The sequence below is a fragment of the Thamnophis elegans genome, chromosome 7, assembly GCF_009769535.1.
Source record: "Thamnophis elegans isolate rThaEle1 chromosome 7, rThaEle1.pri, whole genome shotgun sequence".
NCBI lineage: Eukaryota > Metazoa > Chordata > Lepidosauria > Squamata > Colubridae > Thamnophis > Thamnophis elegans.
In genome coordinates, this window is record NC_045547.1 from 8,663,950 (window position 1) to 8,691,455 (window position 27,506).

Here is a 27,506-nt window from a genome sequence, read left to right on the forward strand (position 1 = left end):
AAAAGATAGGCTGATGAGAAAAGAATGTATATATATATATTTGCATTCAGGTTTACAGAAACATAGGAAACTAAGAGCAGAAACAGACCTAGGGGTCCATCGAGTCTGCCCTTCTTTGAGGTTTTTTTCTCTTCCAATCTCTTCTGATATGTTTTTTCCGTCAGACCTTCCACCACTTTTGTGGTCCGTCTCTGAACTCACTTAATCTTATCTTTTTTAAAAGTAAGGTCTACAGAACTGGGCACAGTTTTCCAAATGCGTGGCACGACAAAACCGTGCTCGACTAAAGCGCGCCCGATTAAACCGCGTCGCTGACGTCATCAACAGGGCGACAACAGCGAGCGAGGAGAAAGAAGGGCGCTTTAAATAGCGCTTTGAAAGCAAGCCGATTCAAGTTAAGGTAAGGGTTAGGTTTAGGGTTAGGTTAAGGGTTAGGGTTAGGTTAAGGGTTAGGATTAGGGTTAGGTTAAGGGTTAGGATTAGGTTTAGTGTTAGGTTAAGGGTTAGGTTTAGGGTTAGGTTTAGGATTAGGATTAGGTTTAGGGGTGTAGGGGTGTTAGGTTTAGGGGTTAATTTTAGGTTTAGCGTTTACAGCATGCTTTTTTCTCCGCGCTGTTGTCGCGCTGTGATGACAGCTACGCGGTTTCGTCGACCGCCCTTTAGTCGAATGCGGTTTTGTGGTGGAACCTTCCAAATGGGCTCCATTCCTGTCGGAAGCACCCTTTAAGGCGCTTCTGCGTTGAAAGGTTTAGCTGGTGACATCACCGGGTTAGACCCGTGGGGGTTCCTTTCATGTCTCCATCAAGAAGCTGCAGTGAGTGACGGGAGTTCATCCCGCCACGCAGCAGCACTCTGAGCAGGGGAGCACGGGAGTGGGGTGGGGGTGTTGCAGCGCGCACCCTCCGTGCCCCATTTTTGGTTTCAGGAGGCTTTAGGAAGGCCTGCTAGACCCAAAATGGGGCACAGGGTTGTGCACATGCACAGGTGGGCGTGTGCATACGCACTGGGGGCAGGGCGCATTGCATTATGGGTGTGGCGACGCATGCGCGCAAATTTCAGCACGGGAGGAGAAAAGGGTTAGCCAACACTGTCCTATATGGTCCTATTATCCCTATAATAGGGATGTTTGTATGTTTATTACACTTGTATGCCGCCCTATTCCCGAGGGACTCAGGGCGGCTAACAAACAAAGTAGGTCCTCCTTTTTCTTGCTGGTGGTCCTTGTAGTGATGCATCCCAGAATTTGGTTTACATACACAGTTGCCTGGCCACTCCTTACTCTTTTGCAGTCATCTGCTATGAGCACACCTTAAATCCTTTTCTTCTGCTGCTTTGTCTAATTTTGTGCCTCCAGTATTGTACCCTTCCAGAAGATTCCTTTTCTCTAAACGCACAGTCTTACATTAAGAAACATTGAACTGCAATTTCCACATTTTTTTTACCCATTTTCCACCGATGCCAAATCATCTTCCATGTTATGAATAACCCCAACTCTATTACACACCTTTATGTCATCAGCAAAAAGACCAATGAAAACCTTACGAGTTCTATGAAAATCTTCACGATGTAAATCTCTTCTTTATAGGGATATGCATTTCATCCCTTTGTCCAATAGCCTATATAATTCACAATTGCAGCAGAAGGATAATTACTTAATAACAAAGGAAACATTCAAGTACACTTTTCCCACACAGCAGCAGAAAAATACAGGAATGTTTCTAAAATGATAGTTCTAGGCTGAAATCCTACACAGATTTTCCAAGGAATTAACCCTATTGAACCCAATGGCATTAGACATGAACACTGCTGGTATACATCAAATATATAAGAGGATTTAATGAATTTCTTACCCTTTGCTCCAGAGCTGATTGAGTTTGTTGTCTTAACAGAGCTTTTAAAGGCCCCCCTTCTTTTCCAGCACTACCACTTCCCATTCCTAAAGAATATCAGCACGTAAGTCAAAGTGAAATCACATAATTAATAGACATTACATCAAAGTTATATTAAAAATGTGGCACTTGTTTGATTACTAGCAAATGTAGACAACCCTGTGAAAGTCTAACCTGAGGTGGTCAAAAAGCCAGAGTTGTGTATCAATTAATTTATGAAAAGATGTATTTAGTGTTGGGGGGGGGGGAGAGGTAAGCTTCAGCTTCATTTAACAGGCTATAGTTTTTAATTATAATTAGTGTGCACATTCCCTACGATTTATGTGCAAGAACTATTAAACGTGATCATGCCAGATGAAAACTTTAGTAAGCCACTGGCTAAAGATTATGCCCCTCAGTCCAATTTGAACTTTTAAAATCCCAAACAGAATTCAAAAGTTAAATATTTCAGAGTGTTTAAAGATTACATTACCACACTGCAGTCTGAAATACAAAAATTTTCACGTGATTATGTGAACAACCATGTAGATATTTTGACGTAAAAAGGGACTAAAACTTGGAACTCTGTGCTGATTTAACAAGCCCCACAGTTATTAGAAAAAAAGGATATAATCCTACAAAGCTAAAAGAATAAAGGAAAATAATGTATTTTCAAGGCTGAAATGATGAGGCATTTCACATCTGTGTTTACAGGAGTAACTCCATTACATTTATTCAGGAAAGGTTGTATTTAAATCATAAAGATATGATTTAAATTCAAAGTTTCCAGTATCAGTCTTTGGTATCCCCAATTGTCATAAACACCAAATCTCCAGTAATAATAACCCTTAATAATAGTGAGCTGAATGGATTGCTAATCAGACCCAAGATCCACATTTACAACTAATAAGGAGAGTGTTCTAATTTCTCTTAACAAAGCACCAGCAAACTAATTAATAGGGGGATGCCTCAGTATGTTGGTTAAATCCAATAGTGCAATTTAATATGCTTATTACATAAAGCAGAATTATAGCTGATTTTAAACTTTTCCTTTTTTTGGAAGGATGGCACAAAAATCTTCGTTTCAATAAAAACTCCAGGATTGGATGTTATGTTAAACTATTCACCCTGTAGCTTATGTGAAAAAAAGAGAAGAATATGGACAATATAATATAAATTCTACCAGTTATTTGCAAGGTCCTTTTATGATTGCTTGATAAGTTCTTAATCAAATCTGCTCTATTATTCAAGACATTTATACGTTTTAAGGAGACATAGGTCAGCCTAGAAGAGCAATGCCAAAACTATTGTGCTTAGCCTTTTTAAAACTTCTTATTTCACATTTCAATTTCTCTCCAAGCTGTTCAGGGCAAGCCTCAGTAAAATAAGACTTGGAGAAAAGTACAAGAATGTTTATAATTCGGCCACAATAAGTATCTGAAATACATACCAGTAGCCAAATTCTTGCATAAAGATCTTACTTACTTACTTGCAACTAAACATGATTAATGGAATTACAGAGGCCTGCCTACTTGGTCTAATGATAAAGGACAAACTGTCAAAATTAACAATTCATCTAATTTCAGAGACTTTTAAGATTTCCTGCTCATTTGAATTGAAATGTTTGTTTTGTACCAACCCTTGATATTACAGTTGATGTTCTGCAAACACTTGCAATCTTTGCAAATGGCAGCAAACAGACCTCCCTGATTATGATTAAATTTACAGATCGCTGTTCATTCCTGTCTTATTAAAACCTCCATTTTTAGCTGTTTTTTTGGATAAGGAAACAAACGTTAGCATCTATATAGTCCCTTTCTGCGTGGTCAGTCCATCTAATTTTTTTTTCTTTTTGCTGTCAAATCTGTCTGACAAGGGACTATAAACGATACTAAGAGCGGAGACAGAAATGGAATGAAGGCTGTTTGTAGAAATGAAATCTACTTCACCCAGAAAGAGAACAACCCCCAAACCGCATTGCTTCACATCATCAACCAAGTTTACGTTCGTTGAAACAGCCTTGTGAAAGGACAGGCAAAACTGACATTTATACCGTGAACATTTAGAAGGGCATTTAAATTGCAAGTACAAGAAAAAAACAAAAAACAAAGCAGGACTGATGGCCACATGATGGTTCCACAGAGAAATATGAATGACTTAAAGAAGACAAGGAAGAAAAAGAAGAAATGTTCCTCCCAATCGAAACAGAGGAGCATTGAAACATGGCCAGAAATGGATGGCTATACAGGCAGTCCTCGACTTACAACCATTCATTTAGTGACCATTCGAAGTTACAACCGCGTTGGAGAAAATGACTTATGGCCACTTTTCACACTTAATCCAAATGTAGATGCTTGGCAACTGGTTCATATCTACATTTGGGGTGTGTGTGTGTGTGTCACGTTTACTTCACATATCCTGGACATGTGTGTCACATGTTCCAGGGTCACGTGAACACCGTTTGTGACCTTCTCTCAAACAAATTCAACGGGGAAGCCACACTGATTTAACAACTGTATTGTTAACGTAACAAGTGCAGTGATTCATTTAACAACCGTGGCAAGGAAGATCGTCAAATGGGGCAAGACACATTTAACTGTCTTGATTGGCCATGGGAATTTTGGGCTTCACGGTGTCATAAGTCCAGGACTGCCTCTACCACAGATTTATTTAATTTTTCCAAAAAAAAAGGCCAATTATCTATCTCATGAAGTTTTGGGAGAGGAAAGGTATGATTAAAAAGGCATGATAAAAATGATTTAAAAAAAAACAGTTGTGTTAAACTTGGGGAAGTGGGGAACCAATCCCAGAAAAACAATTATATCAACGTCATGTAGCCAGCAGTTTTGGGATTTTAAACGGGTCGAGGGAGGGGTGGGGGGCAAATCATAAGAAGCTTTCAGACTGTGCTTGGTGCCACTACCCAAACCAGCAAGGCGATTGAAGAGTCATCCTACCCGAAGCAGCCAGAAGCAGCTCTTCAGTGAAAGAAATACTTTTCCTGAGAATTGGGTTCACAGGGCTAGAGTGAAGTGGGTTAGAACTAGACCCGGAGCAGAGAAGACGGGGCCTTGGAAGTGGTGGGGAATGACAAGATAATGTTGGGGAACTGGGAAGCAGGAAAATCTTGGGTCCCCACAGGGGAAGTGCTGCGGAGAAAAGCAGTAAAGAGATGGTAGAGTTCAGAAAATGACAAAAAAAGAAGAAGAAGAAGAAGAAGAAGAAAAAGAAATCAAGAAGAAAAGAAAGAAAAAAAGCAACATGAATCAAACAAAACCAGATTTGTTAAGAAAAGCACAGACAGCGAAAAGCATTATGAACCGTTACGGATTTACAATTCACAGGATGACAAACGCAACGTGATGAATGGGAACACCGGACACGGAAACCTTCGCCTATTATTTTAAAGCCATGGAAGTATGCTTTGATTTATTTTATTTATTTTTTAATTGCAGCTTATTCCAAACTGAATGGGTTTTTGCAGGAGAGGAATACCCATTTTCCATGAGAGTTTTAAAAAAAAGAAAGCACGTAAGTTAAAGAGGTGAGATGAACGGTGCAGAAATGTGATAAACAACAAACAAACAAATAAATAAAATGTTCCCCCTTTTCAGAACGATTTTGCACTTTTTGATGGAATATGGGAGCAGCTTGCTTTGAAAGCCTTCCATTTAAAAAAAAAATGTTACTTTGCATTTTGATTTTGCAATAAAATAAATAAATAACCGTGTTCTCTTCTTTTCAGTTTCCTCCACATATATACTTTCTGGGTAAGCACCAAAATCCTCATTCAGAAAATAGTCAATCTCTGCATTAGATTGTTTAATTTAGTAAAGAAAGCACAATTCTCGGTTTTAAGACTCCATAACTCTAAACCATAATACAACACCTCTACAGCTAAATTTCCCCATATATCGTACGTATTATAATTAGCGGTGAATCTGACTTATTTTAAAGGACCTGAGGGCAGAACAAATAGTAAGGGATGAAAGAGCATTAAAGAGAGAAGCAACCTAAAACTAAGGAGAAAATTCCTGACAGTGAGAACAATTAATCAGTGGAACCTGACTCTTTCCAATAGTGGATTGGGAAAGAATTTGAAATGCAAATTATAAACTAACGCGATCAGCAGCACTTAAAGAAAATATATACAAAATGTTTTATCGTTGGCATTTACCACCAACAAGATTGGCTAAAATGTACCCAAACATGAAGCCGACCTGCTGGAAGTGTAAAAAGGTACAAAGGACTTTTTATCACATATGGTGGACCTGCCCGGAAACACAAAAATATTGAACAAAAATTTGGAAATGAGTGCAAGAAATTACAGGAGAACAGATTAAATACAAATCTTTCTACTGGGAATAATCAAAGGAAAATATAGAAAGAAAATTAAGTACATATTAAGACATCTAGAATAGCATTTGCCCAATGCTGGAAACAAAATAATACCCCCTCGGACGAATTAGTGATTAAAAAAAACTTTGGATTGTGCAGAGATGAACAAATTAACACTGAACTTAAAAGATAAAGAAGAGTCGGAATATTATGAAATTTGGAACAATTGGTACAAATGGCTGCAAAACAAGAATAAAATTAATTAAGCCAAAAAACAATATATATATAAATATATATAGAACTATGTATAAAGGTGTGTAAATATAGAAGCGAAATATTATATACACGTACAGGTATGATGACATAACAATGTTGATATAATGACTGTAAGGTGTTGTAGAAGGCAAAAAATAATTAAAAAATCTGCTAAAAAAATAATCAGTGGAACCACTTGCCACCAGACATTATGGGCGTTTCCATCACTGGAGGCTTTTCAGAAGAGATTCCATTTGTTTGGAATGGTATGGGGTCTCCTGCTTGAGTAGGGGGTTGGACTAGAAGATCTCCAAGGTTCATTCCAACCCCATTAGTCTAAGTTCTGTACTAGACATAATTTACAGAGCTTTGTAATTTCCTATCTTTTAGTTTGTAAAAGAAATGACAGGAAGTATTTGAAAATAGGACTTGAGGTAATTTCAAATCCCTTTTTAATTTAACAATGCAATATGAGAGTCTCCAGTCTAAAGTTGCCTTGGGCTCAGCTATTTATTCAATAAACTCGATCATAGTGGCCGGTGTTCTGATCCCCACTGTGGTTGTAAGTCGAGGATTACCTGTACAATCCTTCCTATTTTAGGGAAAGAAGAAGTATAGGGTTTTTTTGCCCACTGAGAAGTGTGCTTAAATTCTGTTAAAGCCGTGATATGTCAGCATTATATATATGTGAAGCTATATTGTTAAAAATGCCTTTCCATATTTGTCACTTAAGAGTACAAACATAATTTAGAGTACAAAACAGAAATATGTGCAGGGAATGGGAGATTTACATTCAGTTAACTAAATCCCAGCCTAACAAGATGAACTATAAACAAACCTTATTATTTCATCAGGCCTCTTCTCACAGCCACTTTGCTTCTCATTTCAGAGTGGTCCTTAGAAATGCGAAACAATAGTTTATTGTGGCTTTTTATTAACTCTCCCGTGCCATTCAAGGCAAGTCTGGCTAATAGTTCAAGAATCACTGTGTTTGTAGGCAGAGTAAAACAGTCACATGAAAGTGATGCTATTTTGCTCCTCTCTGTTTCCAGTATGGTATGCATACACTCCCTATATACAGGTAGTCCTCAATTTACAAATTATTTGCTTGGTGACAGCACTGAAAAAAGTAACTCTGATCATGTGATCAAAATTCAAATTGGCATCTGGCATTTATGATGGTCACAGCATCCCGGGGTCAAGTGATGACCTTCTGAAACCTTCCAACAAGCAAAGTCAACGGAGAAGCCAAAGTCATTTAACAATCATGTTACTAACTTATCAACTGTCGTGAGTCACATAACAATTGTGGCGAGAAAGGTTGTAAAATGGGGCAAAACACACTTAACCATTATTTTGCTTAGTAATGGAAATTTTGGGCTCAATAGTGGTCCGTCATAAGTCGAGGGCTATCTGTAAAAGCACTGGGTTTGTCATATCTTAAGTTATGTTTTGACAATAGTAAAAAGTTAACATGAAATTTCATTTTCTAAATTAGAGAATTGAAGATTGTTGTAACATAATACAATACAATAGCAGAGTTGGAAGGGACCTTGGAGGTCTTCTAGTCCAACCCCTGCCTAGGCAGGAAACCCTATACCGTTTCAGACAAATGGCTATCCAACATAATCTTAAAGACTTCCAGTGTTGAGGTATTCACAACTTCTGGAGGCAAGCTGTTCCACTGATTAATTGTTCTCACTGTCAGGAAATTTCTCCTTAGTTCTAAGTTGCTTCTCTCCTTGATCTGTTTCCACCCATTGCTTCATGTTCTGCCCTCGGGTGCTTTGGAAAATAGCTTGACTCCCTCTTCTTTGTGGCAACCCCTGAGATATTGGAATGCTGCTATCATGTCTCCCCTAGTCCTTCTTTCTATTAAACTAGACATACCCAGTTCCTGCGACCGTTCTTCATATGTTTTAGCCTCCAGTCCCCTAATCCTCTTTGTTGCTCTTCTCTGCACTCTTTCTAGAGTCTCCACGTATTTTCTACATCGTGGCGACCAAAACTGAATGCAGTATTCCAAGTGTGGCCTCACCAAGGCATTGTAAGGTGGTATAAAATGAAAACTATCTTATTGTTGTCTTCAAAGCAGCCCCAAAGACATCAACCAGCCCTTATTCAGTTGATTATAAAGACGTGCAGATACAAAAAAAAAAGTTTTAATTTGTTATACCTATTTGTACATATTAAGAAAGACATGGTAGACTACCTCCCAAACATATTGTGGTTACTTTTATTTCCCATAATTTGCGATATGATGTGGAGGAAACGAAAAGGCAATTCTTTAGGACAGTGTTTCTCAACCTTGGTCACGTGAAGATGTCTGGACTTCAACTCCCAGAATTCCCCAGCCAGCATTTGTTGGCTGGGGAATTCTGGGAATTGAAGTCCAGACATCTTCAAGTGGCCAAGGTTGAGAAACACTGCTATAGGATAATCTTAGTGTAGTGGTTACTATGTCAGTTTGCAGAAGATGTCCAGATGCCACATAATTCAATAAACAATTCAAAGGTTTACAGAGAAAGGCCATGAAGTGAAAAGCTAAAATAGGAACAACACAAATTCAGCAAAACAAATCACAAACAAATTAAAGTTAATGTGGGTGGAAGCACCTTACCAGTTTTGGGTGTCAAACTCAAATCTGTGTCAGAAGAGGAGGACTGCCGACTGTAGGACTTGGAAGGTGAAAAGGAATAGATTTGGTTTTTCAGAGGGGTGGAGGGTCCTGATGAATGAGGATTGGGGTTGGGGTCTTCATTGAAAGGAATCCTGCCAGAAGAAGGTGGAAACAGATTCAGTGATCCTACGTCAAAAGGACCAGGCTGATGATCCCAAAACCAGGATGTGGACAGGGAGGGGGGCGGGGGGGGGCGGGGGGGGGGACAGGGCCAATGGTTGACTTAAGGTGGGAAGCTAGATTATGATGCCCACAGGCATTGGGAAAAAGGTTGTTCGCCGCACAACTTCGTGGAGGCAGCAAAACAAAAACCACAGCTAAAGCATAAAGCATCGAAAAGCAAGAAATTAAACAAGAACGTAAAACCCATCAAAAACCATGGCTGCAAGAATGCAGTATGTTTTTTTTTGTTGAACCAGATTCTTACAAAAGAAAACAAAAGCAATGGTTGCAGGTTATATATCTGTGCCTTGACGTACAAACAGACAAGATATGTTATATATTTGTATATATATACATTTATATATAAAGACGCATATATATTTCCGGGGGGGGGGAATGTTTCCTTATCCGTCAGCATTTGCAGGTTGCCACAGCTAAAAACAAAGCGGAAAGAGGAGAAACCATACCCAGAACGTTGGTACTCACAAGCGCTGCTACCGGTAGCAAAGCCTTACCTGTCGGTCCAATTTGAGACATCTTGCACAGAACCCTTTTTGAGAACATCAAACATCAAGCCTGATCAAATTGTACATTTCTCTCTGTACTACGAGAGAGACACCTGAGATGCAAACTTCATTATTGCATAATGGGGGGGGGGAGGAGGGGGGAGAAAACAGGTATGCACAATAAAGCAAAAAAAAAAGAGATCAGAAGATATCCTTGAGGCCTCCTGCTTCCTCTGACTTAGCAGGTGAATACAAAGGACTTATCTGGAGAAGAAGAACTCTTAAGGAGATATAGGTACCTGCCTACACTGCCTGCCTGCCTGTCAATGTGTCTGCCGCCTGTCTCTCCCCAGCTTCTGAATCTGAGCAGCCGCGTACCAGTGTAGATGAGAGTGGGAACAGACACAGAGAAGTTCTGAGTAAGCCGTGAGCCAGTAGCAGTGTGAATTGGACTGTTGTGAGTCGAACGACATCCATGGTTGGGCGGATGAGCCGGCAGAGACCTGAGAGAATTTGCAGCCGAGATTGAAGGAAAGGGGGGGAAAAATACATACAAAAAAAAAAATGGCAAAGTTACATTTTTTTAAAAAAATTATTCTAGGGTGTTCTAGTTACCGGAAGGTTGCGGTTGCGGTTTGCTTGTTGGTGAAGAGCAAACTCTGAAGCAGAAGTGTCAAATGTAAGGTCTGCAGGGATTCCCAATGTTGCCCATAGATTTAAGAGCAAGAGCACTTAGCCTTATATACAGCTTCACAGTGCTTTACAGCCCTCTCTAAGCAGTTTACAGAGTCAGCCTCTTGCCCCCAACAATTTGGGTGCACATTTTACCCACCTCAGAAGGATGGGTCAACCTTGAGTCCCGTCAGGATTGAACTCTAGGCTGTGGGCAGAGTTAGCCTGCAGTACTGCATTCTAACCATTATGCCACCAGGATTCAACCAAATTCCACTAATTTCAATCAGGGGGTGAATGGGAAATTGGGACGCTTCCTAAAAATTCAATCCACCGATGCAATGGCTCCAGCTTGGCAATTTAGTTAGCTTAACACTTAAGCATGCAATTAGTTAATGATCATAACATGGAGAAGGTGAAGAAAGACCTTATGAGATAATCACATATGACCTCCCTCTTCCTTCTCAATGCTTTACATTGAGAATAGGAATTTGGGAGATTGATATTTAAGAAAGGGTAGCCTAATTGATTTTTTAAAATAGAAGATATGCAGACAAACTTTCCAGAATCTACACAGAGGAATATACAGGGCCCTAGTTTTGGAGTTTTACACCTCTACTCTAAAGAATTGAAACTCTAAAGAACCAACTAAGCATTACTCAGTTGACATGTAGTTATAACTCGGCTAAAGTTTAGCTAGAAAGCTAAAAATAAGCCCCCAATAATCGTTGAAATCTAAATGTAAGGGAATGAACTGGACCAACTTAATTTTATTTCTGATCAATGTAAATGTCTAAGTATGCTAAGTGAAATTAATGAAAGCTTTCTGCTGCTATAAAAAGCAATGAGGTCATGGTAAGTATTTAATTTAAGTAACATTTAAAATGTCCCTAAGGTGCTTTTTCAAGAGGCAACTGGGCTTTCTGGTTTTTCTTTGAAGATGTTTCGCTTCTCATCCAAGAAGCTTCTTCAGCTCTGAATGGACAGTGGAGAATGAAAGGAACCATCCAGTCAGATGAAGAAGCGTCTTGGATGAGAGAAGCGAAACATCTTCAAAGAAAAACAAAGAAAGTCCAGTTGCGTCTTGAAAAAGCACCTTTGGGGTAACCATGACCTGGATGACTGAGAATCTCCATAGATATAAAACTTAAAATAGAAGTCTAACACTTATTTGGGTGCTCACTTGGACTAAAAAAAAGAGATTATTTTTAACCTAGAGAGTGGCACAGGCCAATAGGTTAAATTAAACTAATTTAAAAATTTCAGTATGCATGACTGAGATAATCTCACATTGTTTTCTAGCAATTTTTCCTGTTTAGATTTCAATAAAAAAGAGCTATATAATTGCAAGTCATAAAGTAATATATTTTCATTGGCGTTTAGCTTTCCCAAAGTACTTTTAGATTGGCACAGTGTTATTTCTATTTCTCTGGCTCATTTTAAAAGTTGAACTCTACCAAATGCTACTGAACTCAAGAGTTGGCCAACTGCCTCCTAATTAAGTGAAAGGGCAGCAAAACCTAATTTGTTCTAAGTAAGAGAGAGGAAAGTGTTGCAGACAGTTGTAAAAACCTGATAGCACTCACTTATGACATATTATCTTAGAATTACACGGATTTTTTTTTTCTTAAATCCATGTACAGCAATTGCATTCAGAATAAAAATACTAAAGACAGAGGTCCTGTGGGATTTTATTTTGCAAAATACATTGCAAAATACAAACATCCCATTAAAGCCAATTAATTTCAATCACCCACTAAGAAGAGAAAGCACTCTGGAATGTAGAACAGGTTAATGTCCTTGCCATCGTGCTGCGAAACACTACAAGAATTACGCATAGAGAGGCATCTGGCACACATTTCATTCCTACATCTGGTCACTTTAATTATTCAGGTTTCTCAGCACAAAACAAGTTGTCAATATAAAAGGGAGACAAGGGTGTGTATATTTAATCAAAGCAGGCACACAAAAAAATATGCAATTTGAAAAGAATACACAAAACATTTAATTCATACTTACTCCTTTATCTCCTTGGATGGGGAATTACATGCAGGTAAGAATACAGGTGTGTTACTTAATTTGTCCAAGGTACAGGCTGTTCCAATGGCTCGCACTACTAGGCCAGATTCTCCCTCCAGATCAAAACACTGCAAGTAGCCAACCACTGCATTTCCTCTCATTTCAAGTACCTTCAGGCCAATCTTCCTTTGCAGTTCCCCTGTCAAAAAAACCACACACACACACACACATCATTTAAAACAGAATTAATGTAAAATTATTTTGAACTTCAATTTTACCTCAACATTGCACTTAATTATACTAGATGTTAGGCCAATTTAGTGTAGTGGTTAAGGTGCTCGCCTAAAACTCAGGAGAATGTAAGTTCTAGTCTTGTCTTAGACATGAAAGCTGGCTGGGTGACTTTGGGCCAGTCACCAGGAGACTGGGATTTCTAGTCTTGATTTAGACATGAAAGCTGGCTGGGTGGCTTTGGACCAGTCACCAGGAGACTGGGACTTCTAGTTTTGTCTTAGGCATGAAAGCTGGCTGGCTGACTTTGGGCCAGTCACCAGGAGACTGGGATTTCTAGTCTTGATTTAGACATGAAAGCTGGCTGGGTGGCTTTGGGCCAGTCACCAGGAGACTGGGACTTCTAGTCTTGTCTTAGGTATGAAAGCTGGCTGGGTGACTTTGGGCCAGTCACCAGGAGACTGGGATTTCTAGTCTTGATTTAGACATGAAAGCTGGCTGGGTGGCTTTGGGCGAGTCACCAGGAGACTGGGACTTCTAGTTTTGTCTTAGGCATGAAAGCTGGCTGGCTGACTTTGGGCCAGTCACCAGGAGACTGGGATTTCTAGTCTTGATTTAGACATGAAAGCTGGCTGGGTGGCTTTGGGCCAGTCACCAGGAGACTGGGACTTCTAGTCTTGTCTTAGGTATGAAAGCTGGCTGGGTGACTTTGGGCCAGTCACCAGGAGACTGGGATTTCTAGTCTTGATTTAGACATGAAAGCTGGCTGGGTGGCTTTGGGCGAGTCACCAGGAGACTGGGACTTCTAGTTTTGTTTTAAGACATGAAAGCTGGCTGGGTGACTTTGGGCCAATCACCAGGAGACTGGGACTTCTAGTCTTGTTTTAAGACATGAAAGCTGGCTGGGTGACTTTGGGCCAATCACCAGGAGACTGGGACTTCTAGTCTTGTTTTAAGACATGAAAGCTGGCTGGGTGACTTTGGGCCAATCACCAGGAGACTGGGACTTCTAGTCTTGTTTTAAGACATGAAAGCTGGCTGGGTGACTTTGGGCCAGTTCCTTTCTCTCAGTCCAATAATCCATCTCACATGGTTGTTGTTGTGGGGAAAATAGGACCAGAAAAAGAGTATTATGTATGTCTGATGCCTTGAGTTACTTATATAGTAATGAAGGCAGGATAAAAACCGAAGAAAATAATAAAAAATAAAGTAAAATAAAGTAAAATTCTAGGTAAGAGAGAGGAAAGCCTTGCAGACAGTTGTAAAAACCTGATAGCACTCACTTATGACATATTATCTTAGAATTACACGGAAGAATTTTTTTTCCTTAAATCCATGTACAGCAATTGCATTCAGCATAAAAATACTGAAGACAGAGATCCTGTGGGATTTTATTTTGCAAAATACATTGCAAAATACAAACATCCCATTAAAGCTAATTAATTTCAATCACCCACCAAGAAGAGAAAGCACTCTGGAATGTAGAAGAGGTTGAGTTACTTATACAGTAATGAAGGCAGGATAAAAACCAAATAAAATAATAAAAAATAAAGTAAAATAAAGTAAAATTCTAAGTAAGAGAGAGGAAAGTGTTGCAGACAGTTGTAAAAACCTGATATCACTAAAATAAAATGAATGTAAGATACCAATATTTTTTTTTGCTAAAGATAAGGAGTCTCAATCAGTGAACTGACATTTACTATGGAGCCGAGGTGGCGCAGTGGTTAGGGTGCAGTACTGCAGGCCACTTCAGCTGACTGTTATCTGCAGTTCAGCAGTTCAAATCTCACCGGCTCAAGGTTGACTCAAGCCTTCCTTCCTTCGGAGGTGGGTGAAATGAGGACCCAGACTGTGGGGGCAATTTGCTGACTCAATTTGCTAAAAATCTGTAAATCGCTTAGAGAGGGCTGAAAGCTCTATGAAGCGGTATATAAGTCTAATAAATAAATAAATAAATTTGCTAAAAATCTGTAAATCGCTTAGAGAGGGCTGAAAGCTCTATGAAGCGGTATATAAGTCTAATAAATAAATAAATAAATAAATACTATTCAATGGAGACCTTCAGAGACTGGAGGAGGCACCTGCCCTCCCGCCAAAACATTTTAGCAAATCCTGCACTGAGCAGGAGACTGATCTAGCTCGGAAGTGGAGAACTATGATGTCAGGATATTAAATTTAATAGCTGGAAGAGCAAAGTGTGCCATAGTCCAGAACACACAATCATACTCGTTGAGTTGGAGAGTGTTGACTCATGCAAGAGGCCATCTGCACTATGATTGGTTGCTCTGGGCATAGTCCTTTTTCCCGCCTTTTTCTTCTGTGGGCTCGATCTGCAGATTAATTTACCTCACAATATTCTGGGGTTCCTGGCTATCTTGTCTGGTGTAAATATGAATGTTAACTACATTTATTGTATAAACTACAAGTTCGTGTCAGTGTCACTCAGTGGTGAAATTCAATTTTTTTTTTACTACCGCTTCTGTGGGCGTGGCTTGGCGTTGCTTGGCGGATGTGGCTTGGTGGGCGTGGCAGGAGAAGGATACTGCAAAATCTCCATTGCCCTCCCCACTATGGGGTCAGCCAGAGGTGGTATTTGCTGGTTCTCCGAACTACTCAAATTTCCGCTACCGGTTCTCCGGAACCTGCTCAGTGGCGCAGTGGTTAGGGTGCAGTACTGCAGGCCACTTCAGCTGACTGTTATCTGCAGTTCAGCAGTTCAAATCTCACCGGCTCAAGGTTGACTCAAGCCTTCCTTCCTTCGGAGGTGGGTGAAATGAGGACCCAGACTGTGGGGGCAATTTGCTGACTCAATTTGCTAAAATCTGTAAATCGCTTAGAGAGGGCTGAAAGCTCTATGAAGCGGTATATAAGTCTAATAAATAAATAAATAAATTTGCTAAAAATCTGTAAATCGCTTAGAGAGGGCTGAAAGCTCTATGAAGCGGTATATAAGTCTAATAAATAAATAAATAAATAAATACTATTCAATGGAGACCTTCAGAGACTGGAGGAGGCACCTGCCCTCCCGCCAAAACATTTTAGCAAATCCTGCACTGAGCAGGAGACTGATCTAGCTCGGAAGTGGAGAACTATGATGTCAGGATATTAAATTTAATAGCTGGAAGAGCAAAGTGTGCCATAGTCCAGAACACACAATCATACTCGTTGAGTTGGAGAGTGTTGACTCATGCAAGAGGCCATCTGCACTATGATTGGTTGCTCTGGGCATAGTCCTTTTTCCCGCCTTTTTCTTCTGTGGGCTCGATCTGCAGATTAATTTACCTCACAATATTCTGGGGTTCCTGGCTATCTTGTCTGGTGTAAATATGAATGTTAACTACATTTATTTGTATAAAACTACAAGTTCGTGTCAGTGTCACTCAGTGGTGAAATTCAATTTTTTTTTTTACTACCGCTTCTGTGGGCGTTGCTTGGCGTTGCTTGGCGGATGTGGCTTGGTGGGCGTGGCAGGAGAAGGATACTGCAAAATCTCCATTGCCCTCCCCACTATGGGGTCAGCCAGAGGTGGTATTTGCTGGTTCTCCGAACTACTCAAATTTCCGCTACCGGTTCTCCGGAACCTGCTCAGTGGCGCAGTGGTTAGGGTGCAGTACTGCAGGCCACTTCAGCTGACTGCTAACTGCAGTTCGGCGGTTCAAATCTCACCGGCTCAAGGTTGACTCAGCCTTCCATCCTTCCAAGGTGGGTGAAATGAGGACCCAGACTCTGGGGGCGATATGCTGACTCTGTAAACCGCTTAGAGAGGGCTGAAAGCCCTATGAAGCGGTATATCAGTCTAACTGCTATTGCTATTGCTAATTTCACCCCTGGTGTCTCTGGCCTCATTTGGACCCTTGCTACATAATTCCTTGATATATTTTCAGCCCCTTTACGGCTTGTGGACTTCCACTCCCAGAATTCCTGAGCCAGCACGTGGTTTTGCATATGCTACTTTAACTGAGTGTAATTTATTCTGTGGCATTTTCATGTTTATTTGTGCAATGATTCTAGGTATTCAGTTACATCCATTCCCCCCCCCCCCCCAATTCTTATAACCTTAAAAAAAATTTTTTTGCTAAAATTTGAATCCATATAATTCTGGGACATATTTTTAAAATAAACAAACCCTGTAGATCCTGGTAACTCAATGATTCCTATCTTAGAACTATGGACTGGATTAGCTTCCAATTGGATGAAAAAGAATCCATAAATTTAATGGCCGGAGCTCAGTTATTCACACACTCAGCGCCTAAATTTATCACCCTGAGATGTACATTTACATAGTTCAACAATACAAAGAGACCTTTGAAATTCCAACATGCCAGAGATTACGTGGCTGCTTTATAACTTTAACTACAGTTTCAGATCAGACTCGAAATCACCACCCTCTGTTTGTAAATTATTGTTGGGATAAAGTTATATGTTAACAGGTAAAATGCTCACCAATTACTTCTTTGGGCAATTTTTCTGTGGGCAGATTCTTAGCTAGAAATGTAAAAGCAATTTCATTGCCTTTACAACATCCATTATGCCAATATACAGTATGCCAACAAAACATTGTCTCTTTCTTTTTAAGGACACAGTAAGTTTATCTTGGCCAGTTAGTTACAACTAACTAATTAATTTATACAAGGTATAAATTAAATAATACAAACTAGTCATTAAAGGTAAAGATTCCCCTCACACATATGTGCTAGCCGTTCCCGACTCTAGGGGGCGGTGCTCATCTCCGTTTCAAAGCCGAAGAGCCAGCGCTGTCCAAGACGTCTCCGTGGTCATGTGGCCGGCATGACTAAACACTGAAGGCGCACAGAATGCTGTTACCTTCCCACCAAAGGTGGTTCGTATTTTTCTACTAGCATTTTTACCTGCTTTCGAACAGCTAGGTTGACAGAAGCTGGGACAAATAGTGGGAGCTCACTCCATTACACGGCGCTAGGGATTCGAACCACCGAACTGCCGACTTCGATCTACAAGCTCAGCGTCTTAGCCACTGAGCCACCATGTCCCAGTCATTAAACTAGTCATTAAAATGCACAATAATGCAAAACAGTTCTTACTTGTACCCCAATTTTTTTTTTAAAAAAAACTAAAATTACCTGACATTAAGGAAATAAGTCTTTGCCTGGCTTCATTTGATGCTCTTGGTGTACGAATTCGGTCTATCCATTGATATTCTGGATCTTCATTAACCACAAGTTCTTCTACAAATCCATGAATAATTACAGCTTTATAGCATTTCGGAATAGACGTAGCTGTTAAAAATAAGGTATGACTTATATTTAATCAATGAAAATAATTTATGGAGATGCTGTAATTTTGATTCAAGGGAGCCCCACATTCCCAATAAATATATATTAACAATGATACGTAAATATATTAAACAGAAAATAATTATGTTGCATTGTTGCGAAGTTGTGCACCTCTGCCAAACAGAGTGGTTGGAGCAGAAGGCAACTAAGGTAGAGAAATTGACCAGGCTGTCAGTTTGACACCCCTGAGGTAGAGAGTATTCAGAAGATGATCTCAGAATGAGAACAAAAGTTGAATCGAAAGTAATCTCACTACGAGCAAAGACAGTTGTGACAAACGAGAGAGGACCCAATAAGATAAAAGCCAGCTAGGGAATTCTGGGAGTTGAAGTCCACACGTTTTAAAATTGGCAAGATAGCGAAACCCTGCAATTACCAGTCAATTCTGGCAATTGTGCACTAATAAGAATGATAAAAAAAAATGAGGAATCTGGTTGGAAACATCCAAAGAACACCCAAAGACTCTTCATCTTAAGTGGTCTGAATTGGTTCGTTGGTTCTTTCATTTTTCATATACAAATAAAAATGTGTTTTTCAACTTACTGCAGAAAAACTTTACTCCACACGACGATTGTCTAAAGCGGTTCAAATCATTAAAAAGGTCTACCTTCACCATCACATTGATCTCCCCACGTATACCTGGATGTGAAAATAAAAGCAACAGGATGAGAATTTACGTCAGAACACAAAAGTCTGACCATCCAAGTTACCTGATTGAAGCCTTATCATTGTAATCTAAACCCTAACACAGATACAATTTCAAACAGAAAATAAGCTTCTAAAAATGGAATACAGGTAATCGTCGACTTACGACTATAATGGAGTGTGACCATTATGAGTTGTAAAGCAGGTCATCTATGCAGGTCAACTAAGCTGATTTTATGACCCTTTTTGTGGTGGTTGTTAAGCGAACCTGGCAGTCATTAAGCAAACCTATTGCCATGGTGACACAGTGGTTAGAATCTAATATTGCAGGTCTAAGTCTGCCCGCAGACTGAAGTTCGAGTCTGACTGGTTCAAGGTTGACTCAGCCTTCCATCTTTCTGAGGTCGGTAAAACGAGAACCCAGATTGTTGGGGGCAAAATGCTGAGAGAGGGCCACAAAGCACTACGGAGCAGTATATGTCTAAGTACTATTGCTAATGTTTGTTATGGGGCATTTTTGCCAAAAACTGGACCCTGTCAAGGAATTTTTTTTACTGGCACAGCCTTTTCTGCAATGGTTCCAAACCTCTACAACAGCGATGGTGAATTGTTTTTGGCTCGCATGCCATAAAGGGGGGGGGGAGTGCAGGGGGCTCATGCGCGGGCATGCCGCACCCATAATGCGATGCGTGATACACACCCCACTGCACATGCGCGCATGAGAGGTGCTCCCCCCCATTTTTGGCAGGCTTTTTTCACCCTCCCCAGGCTCTGGAGGCTTTATAGGAGCCTGGAGAGGGCGAAAAAAGCCTCCCCCCCCACAGAGACCCTCTGGAGGCTTCAGGGACCTTCAGGATGCTTCCCTGAAGCTTCCGAAGGGCAAATAAACGACCATACGAGCAAACTGGAAGTTCCGGTTTGTTCGTAGGGTCCTTTTTAGTCCTCCAGAGGCTTCAAGGAAGCCTCCTGAAGGTCCCTGAAGCCTCCGGAGGGCTTAAACTGACCCTACGAGCAAACCGGAACGCGGTTCCCGAACTTCTGGCTTGCCCATAGGGCCGGTTTTTTGAGATCCAAAGGCTTCAGGGAAGCTCCTGAAGCCTCCGGAAGGCCTCCGGGGAGGGGCAGGGGAGGCTCTTTTCACCCTTCCCAGGCTCCTATAAAGGCTCTGAAATCTGGGGAGAGTGAAAAATGCCTTTAAAGAAGGCTGAACTTAGCTGGCCAGCGTGCGTATGCGCGCTGGCCAGCTGACAGGGCAACGCCTCGCGTGCCCTGACAAATGGCTCCGCGTGCCACCTGTGGCAAGCGTGCCATAGGTTCGCCATCCCAGCTCTAGAACATCTAGTCCCTTGAGGTGAGGTCCTCCCCATCCTCTTAGCCCCGTGATGGCAAACCTATGGCACGCAGGGCATCTCTGTGGGCACGTGTGCTGTCACCAGCTGCTCTTTGGGTTTCTGGCATGTGCATGTGTGCCGGCCAGTTGGGTCTTTGTGCGCGCTGGAGCACTGGAAACCCAAACACCATCTGGCCAGTGCGTACGCCTTCCGGTCTGGGCTCTTCAGTGCCAAAAAGATTCACCATCACTGCCTTTTGCCTATCAAAAGAACCTCCCATTCTGAAGGGGATTAGTAAAGTAGGAGAAGATCCCACCTCCGCTGCATTTATGCTTTAGTCCTTTTTCTCCAGTCTGTTGTAATTTTACTGTTTTATCTTTTCACGCTTAATTTGCAATGTTCAAATTGTTTTATGCTGTCATTTTATGACATTGTAAGCTCCACAGAGGTGCTTGATAGTGAGATGAGTGGCCTATAATTTAATACAGACAAACGAAGGCTGAACATTAAAGTTTCTTGGAAACAAATTATCCTGGAAATACAAGGCCCTATTAAGTGAAGAACTGGGAGTACAGCAGGAACTTTATTCTAGCTCCAGGAGAAACCCCAAACACTGTGCTTTAAATCTCCTTCCTCTATTGTGTTTTCTCACCAGTGTTTGAACTTCAGACTCATGAAACATAAGAAGGAGTCAATGGGTCCATCAGGAAGCTGGCTGGGGGACAACATCTTTAGTGACCCTATGTTCTGTCCTGCAAATTCTGGAAAGGATTGAGCTCATACCGTAACTTTCATCTGATACTACATGAGGAAATTGACACAGCATGCATCCATAAATACATTCTTAAAAGCAAGTCTTTGGAAAAAGAAAGAGGCATTTTAAAGAACGCAGTTTGAATTTTTAAGAACCCAAGAATGAAGAAAAATCAGTTTTTGGTCTGAATTCTCATTCACACGATCAGTCTTTTCCTGCTAATCTTATTGATGTCTTTACAAAAGAAACATGCAGGACAATTATAAATGAAATCTCTTTAGGAAAGATCAAAATGTTAAAATAACAATACCTGCAGCAGGTAGAAAAAGAACTAAAGGGAAATGTCTTTTTTCATACAGAGAACTATACAAATATTTCTCTCCCTTCACCATTCCCATTTCTAATGATGCCAACAATGATTATGCAAGCTTTGTCTAATAAAAATACAGGTAGTCCTTCAGTCACTTATCAACTGTCTGAAGCTATGATGGTTGTAAATGGTATTTACAACCCAGTACTGAATTATGAAAAGGGCGCGGTGACTCAGTGGCTAAGACGCTGAGCTTGTCGATCAGAAAGGTCAGCAGTTTGGCGGTTCAAATCCCTAGCACCATGTAACTGAGTGAGCTCCTGTTACTGGTCCCAGCTTCTGCCAACCTAGCAGTTCAAAAGCATGTAAAAATGCAAGTGGAAAAATAGGGATCACCTTTTGTTGGGAAGGTAACAGCGTTCTATGCACCTTTGACGTTTTGTCGTGCCGGCCACATAGCAATAGCAATAGCAGTTAGACTTATGTACCGCTTCATAGGGCTTTCAGCCCTCTCTAAGCGGTTTACAGCATATTGCCCCCAACAACAATCCGGGTCCTCATTTTACCCACCTCGGAAGGATGGAAGGCTGAGTCAACCCTGAGCTGGTGAGATTTGAACAGCAGAACTGCAGAACTGCAGTCAGCTGAAGTAACCTGCAGTGCTGCATTTAACCACTGCGCCACCTCGGCTCACATGACCACAGAGACAATTTTTGGAGAGCGCTGGCTCTTCGGCTTTGAAACAGAGTTGAGCACTGCACCCTAGAGTGGTGCGAGGGGAACCATTACCTTTACCTTTACTGAATTCTGACTGCTGTCTCCTCCAGTTACCTGTTTACATTTTGAGTGTTTGGCAACCAGCCTCTATTTATGCTTGTGACTGACTGCAATTTACCATGTTTTTGTAGAGAGCTAGCATTTATTTCTCTTTTTTTAGCAAAAACTTGTTTTTAGCAAAAGAAATCAGTTTGTAGTAAACAATCGCTTTACTTAATGACCATGGCATTGGTTTAATGACTGCAGATCCACTTAACAACCGTGGTGATTCACTTACAAACCCTGGGGAAAAAAAGTCCTAAAATCAAGTTGGTGACGTGATGACCCACTTTAAGACCTTCATGGCTTATGACAAGGAGCAGGCTCCATTAGGGTTGTAAACCGAGGACTACCTGCATAACGATTGAGAATCTCACCGTGTATGGTGTCGTAAATTGGAAACCAGCCCGAAATAACTGTAGCTGCTTCACTGTAGAGAAGAGGATCGATATCAATGTAGACTTTCCCAATAGCATCGTTAGCACTGTAAGTATCGTGATCAAGGACGGTTATCTGGAGAGGCTCATCCTGCAGATCTTCATCATCCACCTAGAAAACGGAAGAAATAGAACGAAGCTTCAACATTTTACCGAACGGAGCCATTTGCGAAGTAAAAAGGGTGCCGAGTTCCATTTATAATTTGTCTAAACAGGTAATATCCAATTCTGCTTTCCGCTTATTCATACAATGCGCAGTTTAACTGCACAAAACCACAGGGAGATTAGTCGGGCTGGTGTTTAGTCATGTTTGAATGGGTCCCACGTCACAAGGTCATGCATAAATGCTAATGCAAGCTATTTTCTTGCACTCAAGAATACAGCTTTGACCTAAGCAGGGAGCTTAAAACAACGGGTCGATGTTCAGTTCAAACAGGATCTTTCTATCAGAAGCAACTGAAATCAAGAACTGGAATAGGCTCGAAATCCCAACTGATGCTGTTGCATTAATTATGTGGCACAGCCTAGTTGGCAGTACAAAACAGGAGCATTTGAATGAAGTTGTTCCAAGCTCTATAAGCTGCTGGCAAGCTGAAAACAATAGTAAATGCATCTGGTCACTTCTTACAATCATGCCAGTAAACCCGGAGGTTTAGGGGAAGGATATGATTAACCCTGCGGCTTCTTCACACGAACTCTAAATTAATCTTCTCACAACCTTTTGCTCTTCTGAGATATAAGAGCAAGACTCACCCTCCCCAATGGGTAGGCTCACTGCTGAACCAAATCATTGCAAAGTACTCTATATCATGCCCCGTTTTTCCAACGGATAACAATTTCTACAAAATGCACCTGGGTAGGAATTTCGAAGATGAAAAGTTAACCTTTTTATAAATACGAATTTCCTCTCGTTTATATTCCTCCACATCCTGTTTCTTTTCCTTCACAAATGTATTTTTTTTTAACCTGTCATACATTTCCAAAATGTTTTTTCTTTATCAGAGTGACATTTCCAAACATGGCAAGGAAATTAAGATGTAAAACATTTAGAGGTACGCCTGAACAACAGAAATTGGTTTTGTTTCAGACCCCAAATGAATACAGAGGTTCTGCCCAACTGTTCCAGGAAAAGTGTAATCTGGTAAAAACCGAACCACATAACAGCTGGTTCTTCCAGATTTTGGCAGACAACATCTGGAGAAGCTGAGTAGGCCAAGGGTGGCATCACCTCACTCCTTTCTCCACATCTCTATATGATCTCTGTGTGGTATCCGGTCCACTGAATTTTCAATGTTTTTTACTCTCTCTACCTCCAATTATGGTGCCAACTAAGGGGAGGGAAGGAGAGAAAGGCAAGGCCTAGCCAAACTCTAAATGGAAAGTCTGAAAGCCAATGACATCAGAGGCAGCAACTTTGCAACTGGCCTTTCTCCACAATTTCCCCAGGGTCTTCTTTTCTCTATGGCCACTGTCCCAAAGGTGCTTTTTTTTTTTTTTTCAAAAGGCAACTGGACTTACCGTATTTTCACGACCAAAAGCCGCACCGGATTATAAGCCGCAGTATCAATTAACGTTAATTTTTCAAACTTTTTCCATATATAAAGCGCACCGGGTTATAAGCCGCACGTTTCCCGACGCTTCTGGACATCTGTTGCAGTCGCGAGGAGCGGAGAAGAGCGCGAAGGCTCTTGGCGCTCCAGGAAGCCGCGAAAGCAGCTGGGAGAGGCGCACGGCTTGGTTTATCCTCCCTGGACGTCGCAGCAGCAGCCCCAAGCACACCGATCTCTGTGTTTTTCACATCGGGGCATGCTGCAAGAGAGAGTGAGTGAAGACCTTTCCGGATTGCTGGTGGTGGAGGTGCGGGCCCGTCGCCCTGTGCTCAGCAAAAAAAGTCCGGGGGAGTCCTTTGCGCTGGCTGGAAAAGATCTTCACTCTTCACTCATTCCCTCTTGCAGCACACCCCGATGTGAAAAACACTGAGATCGGTGAGTTTGGGGCTGCTACTGCGACATCCAGGGAGGAGAAACCAAGCCGTACGCCTCTCCCAGCTGCTTTCGCGGCTTCCTGGAGCGCCAAGAACCTTCGCGCTCTTCTCCACACTCTTCTCGGCTCCTCACAACTGCAATAGACGTCCAGAAGCGGCAGGGGCTATCGAGCTGGAAATCCAATCCCCATTAGCCCCAAAAGCCGCTTCTGGACATCTATTGCAGTCGCGAGGAGCAGAGAAGAGCGCAAAGGTTCTTGGCGCTCCAGGAAGCCGCGAAAGCAGCTGGGAGAGGCGCACGGCTTGGTTTATCCTCCCTGGACGTCGCAGCAGCAGCCCCAAGCGCACCGATCTCTGTGTTTTTCGCATCGGGGCATGCTCTTGCAGCACACCCCGATGCGAAAAACACTGAGATCGGTGAGTTTGGGGCTGCTACTGCGACATCCAGGGAGGAGAAACCAAACCGCGCACCTCTCCCGCTTCCCGGAGCGCCAAGAACCTTCGCGCTCTTCTCCACACTCTCCTCGGCTCCTCACAACTGCAATAGACGTCCAGAAGCGGCAGGGGCTATCGAGCTGGAAATCCAATCCCCATTAGCCCCAAAAGCCGCTTCTGGACATCTATTGCAGTCGCGAGGAGCGGAGAAGAGCGCGAAGGTTCTTGGCGCTCCAGGAAGCCGCGAAAGCAGCTGGGAGATCTTTTTCCATATATAAAGCGCACCGGGTTATAAGCCGCACTGCCGGTTTTGGATCAAATTTTAGGATTTTCAGTGCGGCTTATAGTCGTGAAAATACGGTACTTTGTTTTTCTTTGAAGACGTTTTGCTTCTCATCCAAGAAACTTCTTCAGTTCCGACCATCAGAACTGCCAGAATTGAACTGAATAAGTTTCTTGGATGAGAAAGCGAAACGTTTTCAAGAACAACCGTAAGAAAGTCCAGCTGCCTTTTGAAAAAGCTCCTTTGGGGCAACCATGACCTGGATGACTGAGACTCTCCAGAGACATTTAGTCACTGTCAAATCCTCATCCTCACTTGACTTTATGTGCAGAATAAGAGGGAGAAAAAAAGGGCCTGAGATAGGAGGAGGAGGACAGGGCCCTCTTGAAGTCAAGGACATCATCCAACCAGCCTACCAGCTCCATCTTCCCTGTCTCTTTCTTTTCATATTTTTTTTTCTTAACCACTTCAACAGATCTTCCTCCTGTTTTCTCACACACACACCCTCCATGCCTCAATGTGCATATTTGGTCCAGAAAAAGCACCAGAAATGGAGCGGCTTAAGACATAGCTAAAATATCATAGTATTTGGACCATAAGAAAGGCTGAGCGCCAAAGAATTAAGGCCTTTGAACTCTGGGGCTGGAGAAGACTCCTACGAGTCCCTTGGACTGCAAGGCGATCAAACCAGTCAGTCCTAGAGGAGATCAATCCTGACTGCTCTTTAGAAGGCCAGATCCTATAAGTGAAACTCAAAAAATTTGGCCACTTAATGAGAAGGAAGGACTCACTGGAGAAGAGCCTCATGCTGGGAAAAAAGGAGGGCAAAAGAAGGGGCCAACAGAGAATGAGGTGGCTGGATGGAGTCACCGAAGCAGTCAGCGTGAGCTTCAATGGGTTCCAGAGGATGGTAGAGGACAGGAAGGCCTGGAGGAACATTGTCTATGGGGTTGCGATGGATCGGACACGACTTTGCAACTAACAACAACAATTTCACCCAGCTTGCATAATTCTCTTGAGAAGAATCAGGATATTGGGCTTGCTGATATTGATACATATTCAGAAACAAATCACACAAACACACAAAATTGGGTTTGCCAGACTCACAATTAATAATTAATTTTTCCTTGGAGCCTATCAATAAATTCTGTCTATTAGGATGCGTGCTTGTGTATCCCCGTGTCTATTTACCTCAAATTTAAACCACTCCGAGTTCCACTGAGGGTTGAGAGATTTGGGATAGACATCTGTCTTAAATGTAGTGTTTGCGAACTTTACCTGAAAAATATGAAAACATATGGAAAAATTAATAACAAAAACATTTTTGTCTTTGCATTTTATTCCATTTACAATATTTCTTAATATTGTGCAGGGCTTTTCAAGAACCTAATTTCTGAATTTCTGAATGGACCAAGTCATTATTAATATAGTTTTCTTAAAAAAATAAAAAAATAACTATTTCTTCATTATTGCATACACTGCGATCTTCTGGTCTCATCTGTTTATCATTAAATTTACTCCTATAGAAATATAGCCTTATCAAACCACGCCTTAAAGATAATGTTAATATCAACAATATAGGAGTATCCTTACAGTTTGTTTTCACATGTAAGCGTCTTAAGTAACTAAATGTCTCAGTTCAGTTTGGCCTAATGGTTCAGGTAATAGGCTACAAGCAAGTGCAGACAGTCCTCGGTTTACAACAGTTAGTTTAGTGACCATTCAAAGTTACGACGGCACTAAAAAATGTGACTCAGGACCATTTTACACAGTTATGACCTTTGTAGTATCCCCATGACCCTGTGATCAAAATTCAGGCGCTTGGCAACAGACTCATATTTACGACGGTTGCAGTGTCCCAGGGGTCATGCGATTACCTTTTGCGACCTTCCGACAAGCAAAGTCAATGGGGAAGCCAGATTTACTTAACCACTGTATTACTAATTTAACAACAGCTGTGATTCACTTAACAACTGTGGCGAGAAAGGCAAAACTCACTTAACAAATGACTCGCTTTGCAACAGAAATGTTGGGCTCAACATCTGGCCGTTAAGTCGAGGATTACCTGTACACACTGCCTGGAAGGTCAGCGCTTAATTTTGAACCAGCAAAACCCTTCCTAAGACCTGGTCAATATAATAAGTGAATCAGGAAAAGGTCGCAACCACACAAATTACAGGACAGAGCAAAGGTTGAAAAAAAAAGTCAACAAATTACTGTAGGAATTCAGATGAAAAATCCCTAAGGCATGAGACAACTCCTTAGCCATCTCAAATATTACTGCAAAAGTGTTCAGATGGAAAATCACTAAGCCATCCCTAGCCATCGCAAGGCAGGAAATGCGACATTTTTGGATATTCAGAAGGTAGCAAGTCAAAAGACTGCAAATAACATTTTTCGTTGAAGGATTCCCAAATCCCAGAGACGCTAGCTTGGGTACATTCAGATTTAACTTAGGGTAATGAGAA

At 41.4% G+C, this 27,506-nt stretch overlaps 1 protein-coding gene across 12 annotated transcripts in view; it reads right to left on the minus strand.

Annotated features, from left to right (window-relative positions):
* Nucleotides 1–27,506, minus strand: part of C2CD5 (C2 calcium dependent domain containing 5) — a 93,172-nt gene that overhangs the window by 55,497 nt on the left and 10,169 nt on the right. For 9 of the 12 annotated variants that reach the window (XM_032221931.1, XM_032221929.1, XM_032221928.1 and 6 more), the window contains exons 2-8: nucleotides 26,230–26,316; nucleotides 22,277–22,448; nucleotides 18,587–18,682; nucleotides 17,831–17,986; nucleotides 12,501–12,699; nucleotides 9,082–9,233; nucleotides 1,851–1,936 (exon numbers count right to left, since the gene is read on the minus strand). In XM_032221931.1, coding sequence (XP_032077822.1) covers nucleotides 1,851–1,936; nucleotides 9,082–9,233; nucleotides 12,501–12,699; nucleotides 17,831–17,986; nucleotides 18,587–18,682; nucleotides 22,277–22,448; nucleotides 26,230–26,316 — 948 coding nt within the window. Of the gene's footprint in view, nucleotides 1–1,850; nucleotides 1,937–9,081; nucleotides 9,234–10,187; nucleotides 10,613–12,500; nucleotides 12,700–17,830; nucleotides 17,987–18,586; nucleotides 18,683–22,276; nucleotides 22,449–26,229; nucleotides 26,317–27,506 lie in introns of those variants that run through there. The other 3 variants (XM_032221937.1, XM_032221936.1, XM_032221935.1) reach the window with 3 other exon arrangements.